Source organism: Xenopus tropicalis, chromosome 7 (assembly GCF_000004195.4).
Source record: "Xenopus tropicalis strain Nigerian chromosome 7, UCB_Xtro_10.0, whole genome shotgun sequence".
Lineage (NCBI taxonomy): Eukaryota > Metazoa > Chordata > Amphibia > Anura > Pipidae > Xenopus > Xenopus tropicalis.
Window position 1 is genome coordinate 93136420 of NC_030683.2, and position 25281 is coordinate 93161700.

General features: G+C 40.2%; 1 protein-coding gene across 3 annotated transcripts; it reads left to right on the plus strand.

Annotated features, from left to right (window-relative positions):
• Positions 1-24611, plus strand: ints11 (integrator complex subunit 11). Of its 3 annotated transcripts, XM_031905600.1 has the most exons (19): positions 58-158; positions 3578-3610; positions 3810-3897; positions 4357-4454; positions 4631-4704; positions 7013-7241; positions 13454-13552; positions 13835-13869; positions 15233-15371; positions 16073-16137; positions 17528-17717; positions 19531-19614; positions 19833-19922; positions 20018-20180; positions 20557-20664; positions 21701-21762; positions 21942-22084; positions 23137-23266; positions 24209-24611. In XM_031905600.1, exons 3-19 carry the CDS (start codon positions 3870-3872, stop codon positions 24272-24274), a joined length of 1803 nt encoding a protein of 600 aa, XP_031761460.1. In that variant the 5' UTR covers positions 58-158; positions 3578-3610; positions 3810-3869; the 3' UTR covers positions 24275-24611. The 3 variants fall into 3 exon arrangements, with proteins under 3 accessions (XP_031761459.1, XP_031761461.1, XP_031761460.1); XM_031905599.1 differs by lacking the exon at positions 3578-3610 and having other exon boundaries at positions 1-158; XM_031905601.1 differs by lacking the exon at positions 3578-3610 and having other exon boundaries at positions 1-154.
• The last annotated feature ends 670 nt before the right edge of the window (positions 24612-25281 follow it).

Below are 25281 nucleotides of genomic sequence, written 5' to 3' on the forward strand. Positions count from 1 at the left end.
CCCCCTATGGAACGCTAACTCTGTTTCGCTGACATGGCTCAGTGATTTAGCGGATTGGTTGGAACTAGCACGTGACCTCGTGACGCAATAAGCGTGCAGCAGCATGGCGCATCCCTGTGGGAGCGGATGATGTTTATGCTGATGTTCAGGATAGGCAGGTATATTTTCGTATTACTAAGATATGTTAGTAAGTGCAGATAAGGAGCTACTTGGTACCGCTTAGTTAGTTTATTTATGTGCCAGCAGAAGCGGGTTGCCGACATTTATATGTGGCAGTTCCCGTGAGGATTCTTACCCTGCCCTACTGCTTGCAGTGTTAATGTTAGAACTGATATGTGTCAGCAGTGTGCTAACGAAGGGATTGTAATCTTTTCTAAATTGCTCTACTTAGATTTTCTTCCAGGACACGTTTTCCTATTCAAGTGTTTCCTCTCATTTCTTTTGGTAGTGTGCAATTAGCTTGTGCCTTGTGCAGAGGTGGGGGGGCACAGAATAACTACTAAATTATCTCTTCCACACAAAATTCTTTGTCTTCACCACAATTTGTAGTATGCACTGGGCCCAAAATGTGTGTGCATTCCTCCAGCTGCACAGTGTAAGTGTGACATTGCTCCCATTGCTGTTACAGGGGACCTGTCACCTTAACAAATAATTCCAAATTTAGTTCTACCATGTTAGTTGAGCAAAATAAACTTCACTTACTCTATATAAATAATCTAAATCTTGTTTCCTTCAGTCTTGGAATTACACAATCCCAGCAAGCAGGCAGGCACCATTTTGTGGACACTGTTATTTAGACAAGCTTTGTATCATGCCAAAATCTTGTTTATGTGATAAAATTGAGGACCAGATGCTCAAACCCATACACTGAAGTGCAGTGACATCTAGGAAGTGCTGAAGGAAAGTTAAAGTTATTGTCTGCCCCGCCTCTAGGCCTAAGGCATAGAGGCGGGGCAAGCAATATATGATTGACAGCTGGGATTTTTGAATGTCTTTATAATGGCCATGGATGTGTTAAAGGAACAGTAACACCAAAAAATGAAAGAGCTTTAAAGTAATAAAAATATAATGCACTGTTGCCCTGCACTGGTAAAACTGGTGTGTTTGCTACAGTAACACTACTATAATTTATATAATAAGCTGCTGTGTAGCCACGGGGGCAGCCATTCAAGCTGGAAAAAAGGAGACAAGGCACAAGTTACATAGCAGATAACAGATAAGTTCTGTAGAATACAATAGTGTTTTATCTGTTATCTGCTATGTAACCTGTGCCTTTTCTCCTTTGAATGGCTGCCTCCATGGCTACACAGCAGCTTATTTATATACATTTTAGTAGACTTTCTGAAGTAAACACACAACTTTTACCAGTGCAGGGCAGCAGCACATTATATTTTAGTTACTTTTATACACTTTCATTTTTTGGTGTTACTGTTCCTTTAATAAAAAAAGGAATTTGGATTTCATGTTTAATTTGAACAGGACTTTTATTATACAGCTTTTTATGTCTAGGTCCGTGTTTTTCAACCTTTTTTGGGCAAAGGCACACTTGTTTCATGAAAAAAATCACGAGGCACACCACCATTAGAAAATGTTAAAAAATTTAACTCTGTGCCCAGCAGCAGTGCCCCCCTAGTACATTGGTGCCCAGCAGCAGTGCCCCCTAGTACATTGGTGCCAAGAGCAGTGCCCCCCTAGTACATTGGTGCCCAGCAGCAGTGCCCCCCTAGTACATTGGTGCCAAGAGCAGTGCCCCCCTAGTACATTGGTGCCCTGCCTACGGCACACCAGGCAACATCTCGCGGCACACTAGTTGAAAAACGCTGGTCTAGGTGACCAGTCGGTCCTTGCTCATTGAAAATCTATTACTTGTTTTCTTGTGGCCTTATAGTGTGATTAGGTGTCTAAAATAAATTACAGTTCCATGCCCTGCTGCACTTCATGTTATTTCTTTATAAATAACATAATGAAGTTTTAGGGTAAGAGGGCTAAATGATCAGTAGGGGGGTGGGCATGCCTCTGGGTTTCTAGAATAGAAGAGTCCAGATATCTAGTAGAATTAAGTCTAAAACAACTGGACTTTTCTGAGTTTTTCTTGAAAACGTTTCACCACTCATCCGAGTGACTTCTTCAGTTGTTTTAGACTTAATTCTACTAGATACTGTATATCATGACCTGGATGAATCTTCATAGACATGAGTCCAGATCTTGACCCAGATGATTGCCTGCCTTTTTGACTTAGGAAGTTTCTTATTTCTGTTCTTTATTAATGATAGATGTGCTGCCTCAGTTGCTTGATCAATATGGGTCTTGCCAAGACGATTGTCAGCCTGCATCCTGATCACTATTTGATGTGGACATATATTTTTCCTGTTGTTTATCCATCTTGTCATAGTTATATGTGCTGTTTTTTATCAGTGCAAGTGCTTGTTCACTGGCTAAAACTTAGATGTAAGGGTTTACACTGCCACCATGGATAAAGCATATTCTTTTTTTCTTTGTAAGCATTATAAACCACTCATAGACATTTTTAAGCTGCTGTTTATTTTTCTTCATCTGCTGAGCAAACCATGTGTTGTTTAATTTGCCTGTGTAGCTTTCCCCAGTCCCGTGGATAGTAAATAGAGGACTAGACAGGGAGGTTGGTAGACCTGAGAATTTTTTTAGGTTTTTGTTTAAAAAAAAAAAAAAAAAAAAAAATACAATCTTCAAGTGGGATAGTTCACCTTTACTCCAGCTTTTAGCTTCTTTTAAATGTGTTGACTGTAATTTAGATATAAACAGTCCTTAAAGGAATACCGTCATGGGAAAACATGTTTTTTTAAAACACATCAGTTAATAGAGCTTCTCCAGCAGAATTCTGCATTGAAATCAGTTTTTCATTTATATTTAATTTTAAAATTTCACATGGGGCTAGCTATATTCATTTCCCAGGGTGTCACAGCCATGTGACCCATGCTATGATAAACTTCAGTCACACTTTACTGCCGAGCTGCAAGTTGGAGTGATATCACCCCCTTCTCAGCAGCCGATCAGCAGAACAATGGAGCAGTATAGCAGCTCCCAGTAGGAATCAGAATAGCATTTAATAGTAAAAATTCCAAGTCCATCTTGGGACTCCTCCAGTTACATGGAAGCAGTTCTATTATGTAGCACTGGCTCCTTCTGAGAGCTCAGACTCAGGCACAATGCACTGAGATGGCTGTCTACACACCAATATTACATCTAAAAAAAAATATGTTGGTTCAAGAATACAATTTTAAATGGCTGAGTGAATTATTTGCTATGTAAACAGTGTAATTTAGTAATTAAAAGTATACCTTTAAACCATGACAGAATCCCTTTAACTAGCAATGCTTCATTCCATATATCAGACCAGCAGAAAAGTAAACTTACTGTAGTCCTGTAGGGAAGGGAGTCTTTACACATTTTCAGATATGTTTGCTGACAATAATAATGGTTGTTTAAAGTTAAAAAGGGAAATTATTTAACATGAACCACACCAATACAAGTTAAAATAATCAATCCACTTCTGCACTATTTAGAGACTTTGATTTAAGTGTATGTTTTTTCTTATTAGGACCATGGGCCACAGTGTGGTTAGATTTTGAGGGTAAGTTTTGGGACTATGTGCTCACGTCTTCACAAGATAACCCTGTTGCAACTACTTGCTCTTTTAGACCCACGAGAATTATTAATGGCTCACCTTGTGCTTTGTTAATAAATGAGCCCTTATATTTTACAGACCAGCTGGTAATCCATATTTGTTTATGTACTATGTACAGAAATGCCTTGTCTTCTTTTATTTACAGTTGCCTGATGCTGTATTGAAATCATTTATAGACTGCGAGTCAACTTCTGAAGTGTTAAAAATGCCTGAAATTAAAGTTACGCCTTTAGGTAAGACTGCTGGCTATTAATTCTAACTTGTAGTAAGAATGGCTGGCCCTTTCTACACAATAGCAACCAAGCCTTTTTTTTTTAGTTTAGAATGGTTCAGTCCACATGCAACTTTTGCTGTTTCCACTTTCTGGATTGTAAACTTAAACTTATTTTTCCAAACAGATATATAAGCCAAACAAAAACTCAGATTTGCTCATCTGTATTGATACTGGTAAATCATGAGATGTCTGAATAGATAAATTAAATAATAATATTTTGTCAGCTGTTTGGCCAGAAGTGAATTCAACTGCTGGTGCATATAGACATGCATTAGCAAACATATTGTTTATAATTATATTTTCAACATGTATTACTGTATTTTATGTTTATTTATCTGGATAACTAACAAAATACTGGCAAATTGAGCTTGGGGCTTATGCATGAAATTGTAATTAAATCTCTTTCATTGACTTCTAGGTGCAGGGCAGGATGTTGGGCGCAGCTGTATCCTGGTTTCTATTGGAGGCAAGAACGTGATGCTGGATTGTGGTATGCACATGGGATACAATGATGATGTGAGTGTGAAAAGCCTTAGCGACAGAACTGTGGTATGCTTCAGGCTAGCCTTGATATATTCTTTACAGTGTATCAACAAATACTAACCTTACAGACTGCTTAATAATACTAGCCTTTTATGAGTCATGTATATAAAGTGGTGTATATTTATTTATTTATTTATTTTTGCACCTAGCGCCGCTTTCCAGATTTCTCATACATAACACAAAATGGACGTCTGACTGAATTTCTTGACTGTGTCATTATCAGGTAAAAAGAATTGATAATCACAGGCAATATACGTTTGTTAAGGAAGCATAGGAAACAATGTATACAGTATAGTAATTAGGTATATCTCAAAATTGGAGTGTACCACTTCGACTATAATTCAGTTGTGATCAACCAGTGGGGACACAATGCAATGTAGGCAAGCATTAAATCCTCCACAGTACAGGCTTATCTCAACAGTGAGATTACCTACTTACCAGACTTTATACTTTATAACTACACTATTCATTGTTTTCTGTTGAAACAACAGTAATAGATAGTAGTGTTATTTCAGAAGAAATACAGTGGAGGAAATAATTATTTGACCCCTCACTGATTTTGTAAGTTTGTCCAATGACAAAGAAATGAAAAGTCTCAGAACAGTATCATTTCAATGGTAGGTTTATTTTAACAGTGGCAGATAGCACATCAAAAGGAAAATCGAAAAAATAACTTTAAATAAAAGATAGCAACTGATTTGCATTTCATTGAGTGAAATAAGTTTTTGAACCCCTACCAACCATTAAGAGTTCTGGCTCCCACAGAGTGGTTAGACACTTCTACTCAATTAGTCAACCTCATTAAGGACACCTGTCTTAACTAGTCACCTGTATAAAAGACACCTGTCCACAGAATCAATCAATCAAGCAGACTCCAAACTCTCCAACATGGGAAAGACCAAAGAGCTGTCCAAGGATGTCAGAGACAAAATTGTAGACCTGCACAAGGCTGGAATGGGCTACAAAACCATTAGCAAGAAGCTGGGAGAGAAGGTGACAACTGTTGGTGCGGTTGTTCGAAAATGGAAGGAGCACAAAATGACCATCAATCGACCTCGCTCTGGGGCTCCACGCAAGATCTCACCTCGTGGGGTGTCAATGATTCTGAGAAAGGTGAAAAAGCATCCTAGAACTACACGGGAGGAGTTAGTTAATGACCTCAAATTAGCAGGGACCACAGTCACCAAGAAAACCATTGGAAACACATTACACCGCAATGGATTAAAATCCTGCAGGGCTCGCAAGGTCCCCCTGCTCAAGAAGGCACATGTGCAGGCCCGTCTGAAGTTTGCCAATGAACACCTGAATGATTCTGTGAGTGACTGTGAGAAGGTGCTGTGGTCTGATGAGACCAAAATAGAGCTCTTTGGCATTAACTCAACTCGCTGTGTTTGGAGGAAGAAAAATGCTGCCTATGACCCCCAAAACACCGTCCCCACCGTCAAGCATGGGGGTGGAAACATTTTGCTTTGGGGGTGTTTTTCTGCTAAGGGCACAGGACAACTTATTCGCATTAACGGGAAAATGGACGGAGCCATGTATCGTGAAATCCTGAACGACAACCTCCTTCCCTCTGCCAGGAAACTGAAAATGGGTCGTGGATGGGTGTTCCAGCACGACAATGACCCAAAACATACAGCAAAGGCAACAAAGGAGTGGCTCAAGAAGAAGCACATTAAGGTCATGGAGTGGCCTAGTCAGTCTCCGGACCTTAATCCAATAGAAAACCTATGGAGGGAGCTCAAGCTCAGAGTTGCACAGAGACAGCCTCGAAACCTTAGGGATTTAGAGATGATCTGCAAAGAGGAGTGGACCAACATTCCTCCTAAAATGTGCGCAAACTTGGTCATCAATTACAAGAAACGTTTGACCTCTGTGCTTGCAAACAAGGGTTTTTCCACTAAGTATTAAGTCTTTTTTTGTTAGAGGGTTCAAAAACTTATTTCACTCAATGAAATGCAAATCAGTTGCTATCTTTTATTTAAAGTTATTTTTTCGATTTTCCTTTTGATGTGCTATCTGCCACTGTTAAAATAAACCTACCATTGAAATGATACTGTTCTGAGACTTTTCATTTCTTTGTCATTGGACAAACTTACAAAATCAGTGAGGGGTCAAATAATTATTTCCTCCACTGTACTTTTAATGGTGCAAGTGATTTTATAGCAGTGATCTCCAACCAGTGGTTTGTGAGCAACTTGTTGCTCTCCAACGCATTGGATGTTGCTCCCAATCGCCTTAAAGCAGGTGCTTATTTTTAAATTCCTGGCTTAAAGACAAGCTTTAGTTACATAAAAACCACTATTGCCAAACACAGCCTCCTGTAGGCTACCAGTCCACATAGGGATAACGAACAGTCAATCCCATCCCATATTTGGCACCCCTGGTTTCTTTTTAAATGTTTGTGTTTCTCCAACTTTTTTTCATATGGCTCATGTGGCTGAATGGTGAAAAAGGTTGGCGACCCCCATTATATAGTGACTTTTTTTTTTTTTTTACTTCATTGAATACATTTGTCTTTCTCTTCCTAGCCACTTTCACTTAGATCATTGTGGAGCACTCCCTTACATGAGTGAAATGGTTGGCTATGATGGACCTATTTACATGACTCACCCCACTAAGGCCATTTGCCCCATCTTGCTGGAGGATTACAGGAAAATTACAGTGGACAAGAAAGGAGAGACTAATTTCTTCACATCACAAATGATCAAGGACTGTATGAAAAAGGTGGTTGCTGTGAATTTACACCAGACTGTGCAGGTAAGATATCTGCACTCAAAAGAGATAAAATCAGAACTTTTTGCTAAGCATAAAAGCTATAAATAACAAACAATATATACATCCTTATAAACTGTGCTTAGTAATGGCACGTGATGCATGACTCAAATGTTTTGATTATAAAAATTAATTTCTCATACGTCCTGGGGGACACAGGGACCATGGGGTTAAATCCCCTCCCATCAGGAGGCAGGACACTTCAAAACAAAGATCTTCCCCCCTATATAACTCCCCTTCCACCAACAGATACTCCAGTTTTTAATGTGTCCTCGCAAACTCAGGAGGTAGACAACACGGCCCCAGGGGGCCCTACATTATTTCAATCTTCAGCGACTGGAGAATAGATCCAGAAACGGGGTAGGACCTGAACCAGTGTACTGGGCTCAATGAGTCAACCCCCACCGCGGGACCTGTACTGTCTGGGGTATCACCGCAATACCAGATCGAACACTTGGTCAGGCAGACCAGTGGAGGTGAGCGCGAGCTACGCTCTAGTCTCCCTCATACCACACTGCCTGTGATGGCCAGCCCAGGGAACATAACCCTGAATGGGTGGTTGGTTCCCGGCGGCAGGGACTCACGCCACACGGGGAACACATACACGGCAGCGATACTGGGGCGCGGGGCGGAGTGCCGGTGACACCTCAGCGCTACCCTCGCTCCCCTCCCACACACTGCACAACTGTGTACCCGCCCGGTTACTCACCGGGGAACTCAGTAAGCGCGCGAAGGAGAGAGAACTTCCGGGTTGAACCCGCGAATACCCAGTGACGTCACTCCGTGACTTGGCGCCAACGCTCATGCTACGCCCTCAATTTCTCTCTTCGCGCCCTGCAGACGCACCACTCCAGTGGCGGCCATTTCTACCCTGCGCACCTCTTGAACAGCACTCGCTTCAGCAGCTAAGCTCTTTCCTCCTAAGTACTCCTTCCATCACCAGGTACCGGGAGGGGAAATAGCACAAGGGGAGGGACAGCAATAAGAACAATGGCTGAGGGAACGAGCGATTCACTCTTTACAAGGGGGGGGAAACAGAGCTCTAAGATCACCTTTTTCTCGTGTACAAAATGTAAAAATAAACTTAAAACAGGCCAAAAGGAGCCACTTTGCACAACATGCTCTGCAGCAACCACCGCAGACCCCCCAACACCACACACAAACCCTGTATCAGTGGCTGTGGTGGGAAATAGCCCAGAGGAGGCCCCCACTCCATCAGGCTCTGGGACTTCCGGAACCTCTGAGACACCAGCATGGGCAGTGTCCCTTTCAAATTCCCTTCAGGGAATACCAATGCTGGCCTCATCTCTAGATAAAATTCTAGAGAGATTGAGCTCCCCACCTGAAAACAGAAAGCCGGTAAAACGCAGGGCAACTACACCCTCAGGGCCTACCATTCCAATAGTCTCTCCTTCAGATTCAGAGGATGATCCTCTTAGCGAAGGGGAATTATCCCCATCTGAATCTGAAGGAGAGGAATCATCGTGTCCTTCTGATCACTCCAGAAAGGTGGAGGACTTAATTTTGGCAGTACTAGAGGTACTAAAAATTGATGAATCAGCCCCTTCGTCTAAGAAATCAAAGGGCCTATTCCGTAGGGCAACAGAACATTCCATTTCCTTTCCGATACACGAGCAACTCCAGGCCATAGTCCAGGAGGAATGGAATGCTCCAGAGCACAAATTACAGATAACTAAGAAATTTGCTAAACTGTATCCATTTCCCAAGGAGGAAATAGAAAAATGGAGCACACCACCGCTGGTGGATGCTCCTGTGTCACGTCTGTCAAAGAATACTGCCTTACCAGTACCAGACGCGTCAGCATTTAAAGACGCAGCAGACAAGAAACTGGAAGGTTTTCTTAAAGCCATATTCACTTCAACAGGTGCAGCATTCAGGCCCATCCTGGCAACTGCCTGGGTTGGACGGGCCCTAGAGGCATGGTCTGACATCCTTTTAACGGGAAACAGAGATGAAATGCCTTTTGAAGACATGGAAATCATCATTTCACGGATTCAAGAGGCAAGCTCCTTCCTTTGTGACGCCTCTCTGGATATCCTAAAAGCAGTAGCTCGCTCGTCAGCCATATCTGTGGCAGCACGCCGAGTGTTATGGCTGCGTCTTTGGTCGGCGGATTTAAGCTCCAAGAAGTCCCTTACATCCCTACCATTTAAGGGTTCGCGTTTGTTTGGTGAGGAACTAGAGAAAATAATTTCACAAGCGACGGGAGGAAAAAGCACACTACTTCCACAACCTAAAACCAGAGGAAATCCAACCACAAATAAGAAACCTAGATATTTTCGTGGACAAGGATTTCGCCATTCCAAGACATCTTCACCACCACGACAGTCATCCTCTAGGGGACGATATCCCTACAAGAGTAAGAACAGCTGGCAGACCAGAAAGAACTCAGCCAAACCCTCTAACGACAAACAGTCATCAGCATGACTGGCCGAGATCAACCCAATCGGACCTCCCAGTAGGCGGCAAACTAAAACACTTCGCACACAGATGGCACGAACATCTAAACGACCCATGGGTAGCCAACACCATCAAGATAGGATACCAATTAGAATTCCACGTGATTGCTCCGGTGCCCCCGGATCAGAGATTCACAGGATTTTACTCAAACCTATTTGTGGTACCCAAAAAGAATGGATCATTTCGCCCGGTACTAGACCTCAAGCTTCTCAACAAATGGATAATTTACCGACGATTCAAAATGGAATCCGTACGTTCGGTCATTCGGGCCATGGAACCAGGGGAATTTCTCACATCTCTGGACATGAAGGACGCTTACCTTCATGTCCCAATTTTTCCAGCTCATCAGGCCTACCTTCGCTTTGCCTTTCAGAACAACCACTTTCAATTCAAAGTGTTGCCCTTCGGACTATCGTCAGCACCACGCATATTTACAAAAATAATGGCAGTAATGGCAGCTCACCTCCGAGTCCAAGGAGTTTGTATAACTCCATACTTAGACGACCTACTGTTCAAGGCGAGATCATCAAGTCAAGCAGCGACCGAACTAGAGCAATCGATACAAACGCTGCAACAATTCGGTTGGACGATAAACAGACACAAATCCTCATTAATACCGACCCAGAGGATGCCCTTTCTGGGATTCATCTTCGATACGAACCAAGGAAAGGTGTTTCTACCGGAGGACAAGATTCAGAAACTGATATCATTGGTCAGAAGACTCAAGGCGGAACGGAATCCATCCATCCGATTTTGTATGAAAGTGTTGGGAATGATGGTATCCTCCACAGAGGCAGTCAGATTTGCACAATTCCATCTCAGACACCTACAGAAGAACATTCTATCAGCATGGAAAACTCACAAGCGACTCTCCAAGAGAATCAAACTATCACACCAGACAATGAGTTCCCTGAATTGGTGGTTAGTGCAATCACACCTGTCTCAAGGACGGTCGTTTGTGGAACCAATGTGGCAGGTGATAACCACCGATGCAAGTCTCTCGGGGTGGGGAGCGACATTCAGAAATCAGACAGCGCAGGGTCTCTGGTTGGAAGCAGAAACCAAAATGCCGATAAACATACTGGAAATCAGAGCAATATTCAATGCCCTACTGCATTGGGAGAAACAATTACTAGACCTAGACATTCGAATTCAGTCAGACAACGCCACAGCAGTGGCATATATCAATCGACAAGGGGGGACGAGAAGTCCCACAGCCTCAAGCGAAGTAAGAAAAATCCTGAACTGGGCGGAGAATCATGTGTATCAGATATCAGCGGTACACATACCAGGAGTAGCAAATTGGGAAGCAGATTTCCTAAGTCGCCACCAGTTAGATTCAACCGAGTGGGAACTAAACTCCGAAGTCTTCGAGTACATAGTGACCGTCTGGGGTCAACCAGAAATAGACCTCATGGCATCGCGCCACAACCGGAAGACAGAGAGATTCATGGCAAAGACAAGAGATCCATTAGCGACAGCAGTCGACGCTCTGACAGCAAAATGGGTAGCAACATTGGCATACGTATTTCCTCCCATAGCTATGCTGCCTCGTATACTCAAGAGAATAAAGCGGGAAAGAGGTACATTTATCGTAATAGCTCCCTGCTGGCCGAGAAGGTCATGGTTCTCGGACCTGAAGGAAATGTCAGTCGAACAACCGTTGAAACTACCCAGTCGGGTAGACCTTCTACATCAAGGTCCAATTGTGCACTCCAAACCAGAGATGTTTTGTTTGATGGCATGGCTGTTGAAAAGTCCATTTTAATTAGAAAAGGGTTCTCACCCGAAGTGGCTCAAACCATGATCAGAGCTAGGAAGAACATTTCTTCTAAATCATACCACAGAATATGGAAGTTATTCATTAACTGGTGCTCATCCCGACAAATTGACTATGAGAAAGCGGACATTCCTGTAGTTCTACAATTTCTTCAGGAAGGCTTAGACAAAGGGCTGGGTCTGAGTTCCTTAAAAGTGCAAGTATCATCTTTATCGGTTCTGTTACAATCAAGATTAGCATTACAAGAAGATGTAAGGGTATTTCTACAAGGAGTGGCTCATGTAGTCCCTCCCATACGGTCTCCGGTTCCTCCTTGGGATCTGAATACGGTTTTGGTAGCATTGACCAATTCCCCTTTTGAACCGATTTCTATCATTGAAATGCAGTGGCTCACTTGGAAAACGGTTTTCCTAGTGGCGATATCATCGGCACGAAGGGTGTCGGAAATAGGAGCATTATCCTGTAATTCTCCTTATTTAATCTTTCATACGGAAAAAGCAATCTTAAGGACCAGACCTTCCTTTCTGCCCAAAGTAGTTTCCCCTTTTCACTTGAACGAGGAAATAGTAATTCCTTCCTTTTGTAGCACACCCAAGAATGCCAAGGAAGAGAAGTTACACAACATAGATGTGGTGCGTGCCCTACACACGTACGTGGAACGAACAGCCTCATTTAGAAAATCAGATGCATTATTCGTAATTCCGTCAGGCAGCCGAAAGGGATTCCCAGCTTCCAAAGCCACCATTGCCAGGTGGATCAGGGAGGCAATCCGTCGGGCATATATTTCCCTCCAGAAGCCTCCTCCATTTCGAATAAAGGCACACTCCACTAGGGCAATGGGTGCCTCATGGGCTTGTAGAAACATGGCATCTGCGGAGCAGTTGTGCAGAGCAGCAACTTGGGCTTCGGTTCACACTTTCACTAAGCATTACAGATTTGATACTTTTGCATCTGCAGAAGCGGCATTTGGTCGCAAAGTTTTGCAGTCAGTAGTACTGTTAGAGTTATATTAGTTATTCTGTTTGGGGGACACAGGGCCTCCCTCCCAGAAAACAATGGGAGGTAGCTCCTTCTACTCAGCCAGTTATGTTACGAGTTAAGTTATCAGTTGGAATAGTTTGCTCGGTTCTTTGAAACAACTGGAGTATCTGTTGGTGGAAGGGGAGTTATATAGGGGGGAAGATCTTTGTTTTGAAGTGTCCTGCCTCCTGATGGGAGGGGATTTAACCCCATGGTCCCTGTGTCCCCCATAGGACTAGAGAGAAAAGGATTTTACGGTAAGTAAAGAAATCCCTTTATACCCCTTGCTTTAAAATATGAGCCCTATGCCTTTATATGGTCATCTGTGCTTTAATTTGTTACAGTACATTATACCCTTTATAAACTGCTTGATATTTCCATATCTGGTATTGTACAGAGCAGTGATCTTTAATAATACATTTCTTATTTAGCTTAACATAACGTGAAACACATGGGCCAGTGTGGCCATGCAGTTGTGTCATTTACAGCTGATTTGTGCATCCATCGGGCTGTGTGTGGGGCCTCTGAACTAGGATTTTGACTGCTGTAACTACTCAGCTGAGCTGGCATCTTTTTGTACCATGTATAGGGCCCATAATGCACCTACCTGACAGATCTCTGTCAGGTCTCTGTCAGTGATGTCCCATTGGACAAGTACTGATTTGATGCATCAAAGCTTTCCCTGTCCGACAGGCCTCATCAGGCCCCACCATATGATCTGATCATTGGCTCCAGCACAAATGATCAGAACTGCCTGATTTGGCCCGATGTGTGGATGGCCAAATAGGGCCCAGGTGCACTCATTTGGAAACCTTGCCAAAAGAGTAAATCTGGTATTGTATGGCCAGCTTAAAGGTTGTTTTAATTTTATTTATGCATAGCCAGTTCAGTTTATTTTTTATCTTCTTTTTTGCAGGTAGATGATGAGCTGGAAATCAAAGCATACTATGCGGGGCATGTTCTGGGAGCTGCTATGTTTCAGATTAAAGTTGGATCCGAGTCAGTGGTATACACCGTAAGTATGTGTTTAGGATTATAAGATAAAGAGTAGTGCATAATGGTTGTCCAGATAATTTTGCACTTTTGTAGATAAATCTGTTTTTCAGCATCTGGTCACCTGGGAATTTAAATGACTCTGCTTTGCAGTATAACTTGTTTCATGGTATTTTATCTTATTTTATAGCTTTTGTTTGTTATATTGCTTTTTGAATTAAATAAGCTGCGTGTGTTAATGTGGTGCCTTTTATGAATTGTAATTAATTTGTCTTAACTCTATTGATTTATTTTCTGCATGCAGGGTGATTACAACATGACACCAGATCGCCACTTAGGGTGAGGATTTTCTGCCATATTTATTGCTATATAACACATGAATTACCTATTAAATGTATCCCTATAAATTGTGATTAATGATGCCACTAGTTTAATTACTCCTTAGTGATGTCACGTGTGTCATGACTCATTGAAATTTGTGTATTAAAAAAATGTACACCCTGCTGTAAAACATAAGGCTGCTAGAAGTCAAACTGGATTTCCGTGACCTGTGTTTCATTGCCCTGTGGCCTTGTGCCACATTATGGTCATGGAATTCGTAACTCATATTTTTGTATTAAATTACAGTGGTGGCCACATTATTTATTATAAAAAGTTCTTAATGTTTTACTATTTAAACAGGCCGTGTAAGGTTATTGCACTTTTCACTTGTACAGTTGGGGAGGGATAGTGGGTGGCCCTCATTTTACTGAAAGTCAGAGAAGAGCCGAATATAAATACACTGTGCAGCAAGGGTGCCAAAACAGCAGTCTGATATACCTGCTTTAAGGATATAATCATATCTACAGACAAAATCAGTGTTTCATACAGAATCAGGCAGCTGTTAGCTCAAGGCTGCTTTTCCATCTCTGTGGTGCCTCCCCTACATCTTCTGTTGGAGTGAAATTGTGTCTGCTACTACAACGTGAGGGGCTGTGCTCCATAGCATCCTGTCCATGTTTCTTTCATTCATTCCCACTTTCAATGAACAGGCTAAGCACTGAGCTAGGTACAAATTGAGCATGCTGTTACATAATTTGCTCCTAGGCAAGCTAGAGGTTCATTGCTGCAGGGCACAATTTATAGGAAGTGCCATGGGCACAAAAAATGGTGTTCCATTCTCATTGTATCTTCTGCTTTACCTTGAATCAGAGCGATTACTTTGTATTCATTTAAGTCACAGATCCATCTATTTGGAAGTATGATGCTTAGCAGTTCTAATATTGTATGGCACAGTAATATGTGAGCAGTATAAAATGTGTCTATACATTATGTAATATATTGCTAATGTTATTATAAGCTTTTTTGGCATAGAGAGTTTGCATTGCTTGTTTGTAGTGTTTATTTCCCAAAACATTTATATAAAGTCTCTTCTGATTAAGGATGCTACCATGGTATTATTATTATTAACCTATTTGTAAAATAAGCAATACTTTTAATACACCGTACAAAAAGTGATATTTTAGAAGAAAAATATCTTGACATAGGGTTTTTCTGTAGCTTCAACCCTTAAACCCAGAAATGTGTGGCCTATGCCACTGGCAGGCTGATACTTTGCCAATGATGTAGCGCAAGCTTTTTTGGAGGTAAAAGGTTAATTTAATGAACCGGAATGTCTGCATGATGACCCCTGCAAAGCTAAATGAAATTATTTGTCCCTCAGGGCTGCATGGATTGACAAGTGTCGTCCCGATTTGCTCATAAGTGAGTCAACTTATGCAACAACTATCAGAGATTCCAAACGCTGCAGAGAGAGAGACTTCCTGAAGAAAGTCCACGAGACAGTGGAGAAAGGTGGAAAGGTGATATCTGTTCTCTATTTCATTTTGAAAATATTTGAAGAAATGTAAATATAGTGTAACCGTTAATTCTCATTGTCACTGTTATAGTCATGCTGTCCCTTTCTGTAAAAGGAGCTCCCCTTTCCCTCTGCAATAATAATTATTTATACAGAAGGGAAACCATTCAACCATATAAACACATTTTCATCATAAGCGCAAAAGAGGCAATATAGCCCCCTCTTCAACCTTATTGTACTAAATAGGCCTTTGGGATAAACAAATTGAAATTAAAGTCACATTTTACTACCTTTCCCTATGAGATAGGTCAGAACAAACCAGCAACTGCTGAAAAGCCTCAGTATAAAAAAAATACCTCCTTTCCCCCACCTGCAGCTTGTTAGGCTGTCATATGAAAAGTGGCTTATTATACAGAGGCGTCTCTGTGGAGTGCTGAAATTGCAATTAATAAGTAAAATTGACACTTTGGTTTCAGATTTTACTCTGTTTAGTGCAAGAAAACACAAATATTTTCAGCACAGTTTATGGAACTAAAGTTAATAAATACTGCCTCTTTAATATATCATGTAATTACTAAACTGATAACCAGCCTTATTATATAGTCCTGAACGTATGTTTTACACTCACCAGTACAGTATGGAAGGAACCATGCTATTGGAGATGTCATGGCTTTGTTCTAACATAGATGGCCCTTTTGTTCACAGGTTCTGATTCCTGTTTTTGCTCTAGGACGAGCTCAAGAGCTCTGCATATTGCTGGAAACTTTTTGGTAAGAATGCAAGTCTGGCTTATTAGTTTTAGTAAACAAAAGTTGCTACAAGCTTTAGATTTTTCCATGTGTGCCTTGTTTAAAACACACACGTACATTTTATCTTTTTAATTTGCATAAAGATGCAACCCACCCCCCAAACACTTCTGCTGGCAATTTCAGCTGGTGGGTAAAAATGGTAGTCATGCAGATTACAGGAAATGGCATCACTACGAACTAACCTTTGCTCTGTCACTGCTATGACTGGAGACTCTCACTGGAGAGTGTGAAAACATGAAGCAATAGGTGTTTTGTTATAATGTGTACTTGGGCTGTCCTTCAACTTTACCTTTGGAGGGATTGGAGAGACTATAAAAAGCATAAATATACACTAGCATAGGGTACAATGTGCTTTAAATTACTGTACATTCAAAACAATTGTACTTTAGAAATATACAGGGACTAAATGCTGTGTTTCTGTACTGACTAGTGTTTATATCTTAATGATTGGACTGAGGGAGGGCCCCTTGGAGTTGCTCAGGTTGTTTGCACTGGTTATAGATACTTAGACATTACCTGTTGGATGGCACACAATTGAACTGTAGCAGTACTCTTCTCATCCCGTTTAGCACTCAGAGTGATTATTGCAAAGTAATTGTAATAAGTGTAGTCATTCCTTGCCCCCAAAATGCATTCAAGACACAATCTGTGTCAAAAGCAACTATTTAAATTATACACCACTAAAAACAAAATGATTGTGCCTTTAAATGTTACATTTTGTGTTGCATTAAACAAAGCGTCTAACATATCAGCCTCATTGTTTTGCCTGTGAGCTTGACTGACTGGTGTCTCACAATCCAAAGGAGATAGCAGACATGGAATAGACAGGAAGTGAAAAGCAGAATGGGATGAGCTGCTAGTAAAAATACAGTAGGGATAGATCCAAACAAGATAATGTGCCTAGTAAAGATGACTATTAATCCTAAATGAACCAACAGATACAAAAGAACGACTTGATATCTACTGAAGATTAAATGTTGATATGCACTTTGAATGTCCATACTACTTGTAGCACCACGTCTAATGCTTAATGAAACATCTTACCCATTCAGTTATTCAAATATTTCCTTAATTGAACAGTAATATCACTTGGTTTCAGGTGGCATGACAGGCAATGCAGGATATTGGCTGGCATTAGGCAACACAAAAAAATCATGCAATACATTAGCTAAACTGGAATAAACATATTCAGAAATGCTGGTCTGGTCTGTATTCTTGGTCACACTACACAAAATATGGGGATCATTTAGGATATAGATTTTAGAAAGAAGAAAATTATAAACCTTAATTTATTTCACTATGCTGGATTAATGTGCACCTCACTTTTAATTGCAATACTGTCTTCATTCAGGGAACGAATGAACCTCAAGGCCCCTATTTATTTCTCTACTGGTTTGACAGAAAAAGCAAACCATTATTACAAGCTGTTTATCACATGGACCAATCAGAAGATCAGGAAAACCTTTGTACAGAGGAACATGTTTGAATTTAAGCACATCAAGGCTTTTGATAGAGCTTTTGCTGACAACCCTGGACCTATGGTAAGAGAATATAAAGATCTTATTAAATGTTTTTCTGCTTTTACAAATTACTAGCTGTTTTCATTAGAATTTTTTTTGTGTGTGCATTTAGTGACAGGTCTTGGGGCCATTTGCTTGTCTTTACAGTTGGACAAAGTTTGTTTCATTTTCTGCTTGGTTATATAAAATGAGATTTTAGTTGTACTGACTGGTGGTATGGCCAGTAGGGAAAAGCCAAGCCTGCCTTTTGTTCTACAGGGTTCCTTAAAGGAAAAGTAACACTAAAAATGTTAAAGTAAAAAATCTATTCTACCCTGCCCCAATAATTGCCCTATCCTGCAAACCATTGAATATTTTGAATGCTTTATTAGAAAATACCTGTTAAAACTTGGCTTCTGGTCATTTGAAAAAAGGCGATGCAGGGGAAGCATCCACTATGCGACGATCGATTGACCAATCCTAGCCTGACTCCTTCCTATACAGAAGGAAGGCTAGGATCGATCAATTGATCGTCGCATAGTGGATGCTTCCCCTGCATCGCCGTATTGCCTTTGTTCAAATGACTGGAAGCCAAGTTTTAACAGGTATTTTCTAATAAAGCATTCAAAATACTAAATGGTTTGCAGGATAGGGCAATTTTTGGGGCAGGGTAGAACAGATTTTTTACTTTCAAATTTTTAGTGTTACTTTTCCTTTAACTTTTTATTGGTCTCAGAGTTCTGTATGCTTGCATGTGTTTATTATTAATAGGAGCTTTTACCTTCCTTTAATAATATTATGATTTAAATTAAAGCAGTAATTTAATGGCATTTAATGCAAAATAAATACAAAACGGGGAAAAATAAATAGTTTTGTTTATTTTAAAAATCGCATGGTAAAAAAAATTGCCACTGTCCTTGTGGGTCAGTCAAATCTAGAGATCAGCATAATAGAAAGCTGAAAATGAGCTGTGTGAAAAGCAAGCCTGGAGTATGTTAAAAAGCATTAGTGTGACCCAGCTCTCCAGTATACTCCTGAACACAAATTTATGAAGATTTGGGAACCATGGTATATGTATGCCTTTCTGGGGATCCTTGCCATGGTGTCTATAATGTGGGCTTTTAGAACCACACCAATGCTTGACTGTTGCCCACTTATACCATTCCATGTACCTGTATCTGACCTCTCTGGGATGTGTGGGCTGTTGTCCAGATCTGCACACACTTTTCTATATTTAGTATCTGTGCTCAAACACTGATGTTGATGGCATTGTCTTTATCCTTGGTTCGCTCTTTACTTTCTTTTTCCTGTTTTTTTGATTTGCACCCTTTTTTCTTTCTTTTTTTACTTTCTCCTACTTCTTTCTTCTTATTTTCTTACATGTACAATAGACTTAAGGCAGGAGATCCAAATTACAGAAAGACCCCTTATCCAGAAAACCCCGGGTCCCGAGCATTCTGGATAATGGGTCCCATACCTGTAGTATCTGTTATCAGAGAGCAGTTCAAGGGTCTTGGTGCCTTTCCAACCCATTGTAGCCTAACCCTGTGTCTGCACATGGAGCAATTGTGTCAGCCCAGATGCAGGCACATGGAGCAGATTTTTGGTGCTCAGATACATAATTATGTGCTTTGGTGCCAAAATCCACTCCGTGTGCCAACACCCTGACCGATGAAGTGCAGCATAGAGGCTGATACTCTGCCTGTGTTTATCCGCAAGCCTGGTGTGCCTTGGGCCTCAGCGTTTTTTCTTGTCTCAGAGCTATTTTTGGAGGTTTATAGAAATTAACCCTCAGGGCATTTTGAATGTTCTATTTTTGAAGATGACTTATTGTACTGCTTATTTATACTTGCAGGTGGTCTTTGCAACTCCAGGAATGCTGCACGCTGGTCAGTCTCTGCAAATATTTCGCAAGTGGGCAGGAAATGATAAAAACATGGTGAGAGTGATTTTTGAAAGTTTTCCTTGCCTGATATTTTTGGTTACAGTAACAGAACATTTCAGTAAATTTTTTTTTATTGTTCTTTTTTCTACTGTGTCCCATTTATATTCCATTTCAGATAATTGGCCTCATGCTATACAGAGTCCTAATTTGTGCACTCCTAGTTTATTATGTATCTGACTTTGGTTTAAGCATTTTTTGTTTTTCTCATTCAGGTGATTATGCCCGGTTACTGTGTACAAGGTACAGTGGGCCATAAAATATTAAGTGGCCAGAGAAAACTGGAAATGGAAGGACGACAAACTGTAGGTTTTCTGTTAATCCAGAAAGTAAAATACGTACCTGTTACACAGTCTATTTTTAAGCCCCCTAAATCAATATTTTCTTTATCATTTTATAGCTGGAGGTAAAGATGCAAGTAGAATACATGTCCTTCAGTGCACATGCAGATGCTAAAGGAATTATGCAGCTGATCCGTCAGGCAGAGCCTCGTAATGTACTGCTGGTCCATGGAGAGGCCAAAAAGATGGAATTCCTGAAGCTTAAAATTGAACAAGAGTTTAGTGAGTTCATCTCTTTTTCTTTATGGTTTTATAGCCTACATATTGAGCACTTTTAGATGTTATGGAGCAAAGGTTTGTACAGGTATGGGATCAGTTATGCAGAATTTTTAAAAATGGTTTCCCTTTTCTCCGTAATAAAACAGTACCTTTAACTTGATCCCAACTAACATATAAATAATTCTTACCGGAAGCAAAATAATTCTATTGGGTTTAATTCATATTTAATTCATTTTCTAGTCGACTTAAGGTATAGAGATTGAAATTACGGGAAGACCCCTTATCTGGTCCTAAGCATTCTGGAAAGCGGGTCCCATACCTGTACTGTCTTTATTTTTGTTATTCTTATTTACATTTTATATTTTGTTTTACTCCATAGGAATTAACTGTGCTATGCCACTGAATGGAGAAACTGCAACCATCACCACCAATCCTAACATCCCTGTAGATATATCTTTAGGGCTTCTGAAGAAAGAGAGCTCTCTTGGTAACAAAAAGTCTATTAAATAAAATATATGTGGTACATAATGTATTTTTTTTCTCACACATTTAGTTTTGAGTTCACAGAATCACAAATCATCTCCAACAAGAAACAGGACACTTTATGTAAAAGATTTATGCTTGCATGCTTAGCTTTTTTTAGCTTTATTTGCTTAAAGGACAAGGAAAGGCAAAGTCACTTGGGGGTGCCAAAATGTTAGGCACCCCCAAATGACTTAAATTGCCTCCGAACAGGGGCACCAGCCCGGGGTACCTGTAGCGAGCGCTTCCTGCTTCGTTTTGCTGGCAAATTCCCAGGACCGCCGCATGCACATTAGAGTGAAAAGCAGACTTCTTTGTTAAAGTTCGGCTTTTTCACTCTACTGCGCATGCGCACGCGAGTGAATGAGGAAGCGCTGCAGCTACCCCAGGCTGGTGCTGTTCTCTCCGAACAGGGGCACCAGCCCGGGGTAAAAGGCAGGCGATTTAAGTCACTTGGAGGTGCCTAACATTTTGGCACCCCCAAGTGACTTTGCCTTTCCTTCTGCTTTAACACAGAGTATACTGTACACATGAGTACAAGACAGCAGGCCCATATCTGTTTATACTGGTTAGTTTACCCAGTGGACTGAGAAATTGTATATGACAGGCCTTGGGCTGAGTTCTCTCTTCTTCCCATTCCCTCTAAAGACATTGCCTTGAAAACAGTGGCATCTGTGATCAATAATTATGCTGCAGGACCAAGCCTATTGTAGAGCCCTTCTCTTCTCATCTTTATGAGCAGAGCAATCTTAATATGGTAACAAGCAGCATAAAGAATATTTCTGGGATTGTATCTTGATCCATGGGCTACGATTAAACAAACTTTTAGCAGATCTGAATAGCATAATGAGTAAAAGTTCTAAAGAATAAGGTAAAAAATGTACTAGCTTACATTTTTCAGATTTATACTAATTTTGCCTGTCAGTTCATATTGTGTTAGGCATTAAATTGTGGTTTAAGTTCATTTTTGCTCCACAAAAACTACACCTGTTGCATTTCAGGGCTGGTTCCAGACTGTAAGAAGCCAAGACTGATGCATGGGACGCTCATAATGAAGGACAATGTAAGTAACAAATATGTAGCAGATATTTCAAATATACGTGTATAATATGTGTGTCTGGTGTAGAGGGTACTAGCTAATATATAGAAGGAATTTGGTCAAGATAGTGAATTTGAGCAGCAGATGAATGTTTGATGTATGTATCTGCATTACTTCTGCATTTTTACCATGTTCCCTTGCAGAGCTTCCGCCTTGTTTCTCCAGAGCAGGCACTGAAAGAAATTGGCCTTGGAGAGCACCAACTACGATTCACTTGCAGGCTGCATGTCCAAGATACCCACAAGGAACAAGAGACTGTGCTGCGGATATACAATCATCTGAAAAGGTGAACACAAATCATTCTAGGAAAGAACAGATTACGTGTGCTGGACTAGTTATCATTCTCTGAAATCAGTACAAGTTGTACCGGAATACTTTATTGGCTCTGTAGTTTGGTGTTTTTTTATGTCTCTCATAAAGGGAACATGCCGACTGCCTTCTCATTATTAGTATTATTATATCCTTTATAGTTACATCCTACTCTATCATGGAATTTATGGTATACCCTCTTCTATCTGCTTGTTGAAACTATTAGCACTTACATATTTATTTATCCTGTCTAATTCATAATCACTTTACCCCTGTTAGTGGTTATGCCTTGTAAAGCACTGTGTACATTTATGTTGCTATATAAGTAATTGCAGTACTAAAAAAACCTAATAAAAATCAATAAGACTGTGGTTGATATTAAGAACTACTGCTGTATGTATGTGCAAGCAAATACTTCACTAGAGTGTTGGTGGTAGAAAATGTTAATGTTTTACAATATATAGAAGCTGCCTACAGTATTGTGATTTTTATATCAAGGTTTATGATTAATACAGGAAATGGTAAAAGAAAGCTTCATCTTAGGGGAGGTGATAGAATCCAATTTAGGCTGGCACAGAAACCTGACTCTAGAAGCAGATAAATTCATCATTATTCTTTAGCTTGCATCACCATCTGCTTCAAGAATCTGGTTTTTGTACCAGCCTAATTTGGAGCCTATCACCTCCCTAAGCTGAAGCATTGGGGCTCAGACCGTTACGTACTTCTGGTTCTACCTCCAGAATATAGTTCATTCTGGATTATCTCTTTTGTTAAAATGTATATTTCGTAGAAATTTGAAGGGTCCAATCATGAACTTTTGTCTTGATCCAGTGGCCTAACTATATGAGCCCTACCCCTACCAGGTCGCCCATGATTTTGCGTGTGTTACAAGTTTCTCACAAACCTACTTCTCCTAGGCCCCCTGTATAAAGAAAGCAGACCTGGGTGTCTGGGGTCTGCTTCCTCTATAGTTACACCACTTGATCTTAATCACAAGGAAGGTAAGCTATAGCTTTTGTTTCTTTGCAGTGTACTCAAGGATTACTCAGTGCAGCACCTCCCAGATGGTTCCATTATGGTGGAGTCTATTCTGCTGCAAGTTTCAACCCATTCAGAGGACCCAGGAACAAAGGTTCTGTTAATTTCATGGACATACCAGGTTAGTGCTATTTAGTGTTGAAATTGCTGCTACTCTATTACTCTATTGTTTCTTCTCATTTGCACTGACATCTATTGGCAAATGGTGACAACATAATACTGTATATACAAAACAAATAACATTACCTTTTAGAAATATGTATAGGTGGTATACAAGTGTAGAGGTGTGCCATGTGGCAATGGCACAATTATTCTTATTGTCATTCCTTAGTCTGGTCACAAACACCACCTCATAGCAGTGGGCAAATGGTTACTGCATAGAGTATGTTTTCTTAGTGATTCTAAGTTAAACATTTTATTACTCACTAAATATACTATCTGTTTAAAAAGAGTGAGAAAAATGTAAAAAAAAGAAAATCACCCTATGAATTTGCAAAAAATATATGTATTGCTCTTCTCATTATTGGTTAAATTATAAATCAACATGTTATTCCACATCTCCATTTTATTTAAATGAGAAATCTTGGGACTTCAAATGGAAATATCACAGTGTCCATCCCTTCTGTTAGAAAAATGAAGGAGAGGTGTGTGTATATAATGCAGACATTATTGTAAAAGACTCTTATAGGCTTGGATTAAACTAAAATGTTGCATTATATACACCAGCTACAATGCAGCATTTGTAACTCAGACTCAAACAAATGTATATATTTATCGTTAACAATGTCATAAATCAAAATCTGGTCAGCTGGATTGCTTAGTATCAATTAACCCACATTAAGAAAAACACAAAGCAGGGCCCCAAACGTACTACATGAAAATTCCAGTGTTGCGGTGCAGTTGAAAAACAATATAATACACAGCACCATACTCAGTCATTTATCTACAAAAAAGTATAGTCTAATTGTAAATTTTAAAAGCACAAAAATAGCCTGCCTATGTGGTTGACATCAGAGAATTGGAAACCACCAAATTAACATTGCTCTTCTTTTCCTGTACTTAGGATGAGGAGCTGGGAAGTTTCTTGACATCTTTGCTAAAGAAAGGCCTTCCACAAGGAACAAGTTAATTCTTCTGCACCTGGGGTGTATTTGTACCAATGTGAAAAAAGCAACATGAGCTTGGGCACCTTGAGTGTCGGACTGGTTTAGAGGAGCCGTAATGCCCATATTAGGAGTCCAGGCTGCAGCAAAACAAATTCAAAAGACTATTTTTTCTAAAATGTGTGATGCTTCTCGGCTGCTCAGTAAGAGAACACTCCGTAAGGAAGGGCTTGGTCTAGGGTGTGAGATCTCTGTTATTTGTAGCGTTTTCCTTTCTTCTCTTTGGAATCAATCTGCAGAGACAAGAGGGGCTACATTGCTAATACTGGATATTTTTTAATAAAATGATTGTTTCACAGCTTATTATCTGGTTTGCATTAGAGACCCTCCAATAGGCCTGGTTTTGGTAAATGATATTTTATACAGGGGAATGGTAAGTTTATATGTAAAAAGAAGAAAAGTAAAGTGAGCGCTTCTAAAATAATCATCTAGTTGATACAAATAATTTCCATGGCTACTAACGTTTATATAAATGTGTATATGCAGATAAGTACGGTCAGCTGGGCTTAATATTCTACTGCAGAGTTTTGGGGCTCTTTTGATTCAAGCTTCAAATTAATGTCAGATATTTTATTAGGGCCCCATTATGTTTAAACCTTTTTGGCCCCATGCATTATGTTGTGCATTTATTTTTAATCTGTCCGTCTTTATACTTTGCATAAGCAAAGAATGAAAGAATGGAATTGACGGAAGTATATATTTTCCTGTGAGGCTGCCCACATATGCTTGCACAAACCAACATTTAAAGGTAGATGTGTAATATGAAAAGATCTGTTTGCATGCTTAGCATGAGCCAGAAGGAGCCTTTACCTTGTGCTATTAGAAATGTGGTTATGAAAGTGCAGCGTCTAATCTTAGTGGTTTTATGTATGAATGTAACAAGATTGGCTTGTGGTTTTGCTGAATTATGTTTTTAGTATTAACAGTTTTCGCCTTCAACAACAGCACAGAGATCCACGCAGATTAGTAAAAA

Excerpts from the sequence above, each read along its gene's own strand:
- ints11 (XM_031905599.1), top strand. The coding sequence starts at position 3,870 with ATGCCTGAAATTAAAGTTACGCCTTTAG. Across the intron at positions 4,455-4,630 it reads ACATGGGATACAATGATGAT|CGCCGCTTTCCAGATTTCTC; the intron begins GTGAGTGTGAAA and ends TTTTGCACCTAG. Across the intron at positions 7,242-13,453 it reads ATTTACACCAGACTGTGCAG|GTAGATGATGAGCTGGAAAT; the intron begins GTAAGATATCTG and ends TCTTTTTTGCAG.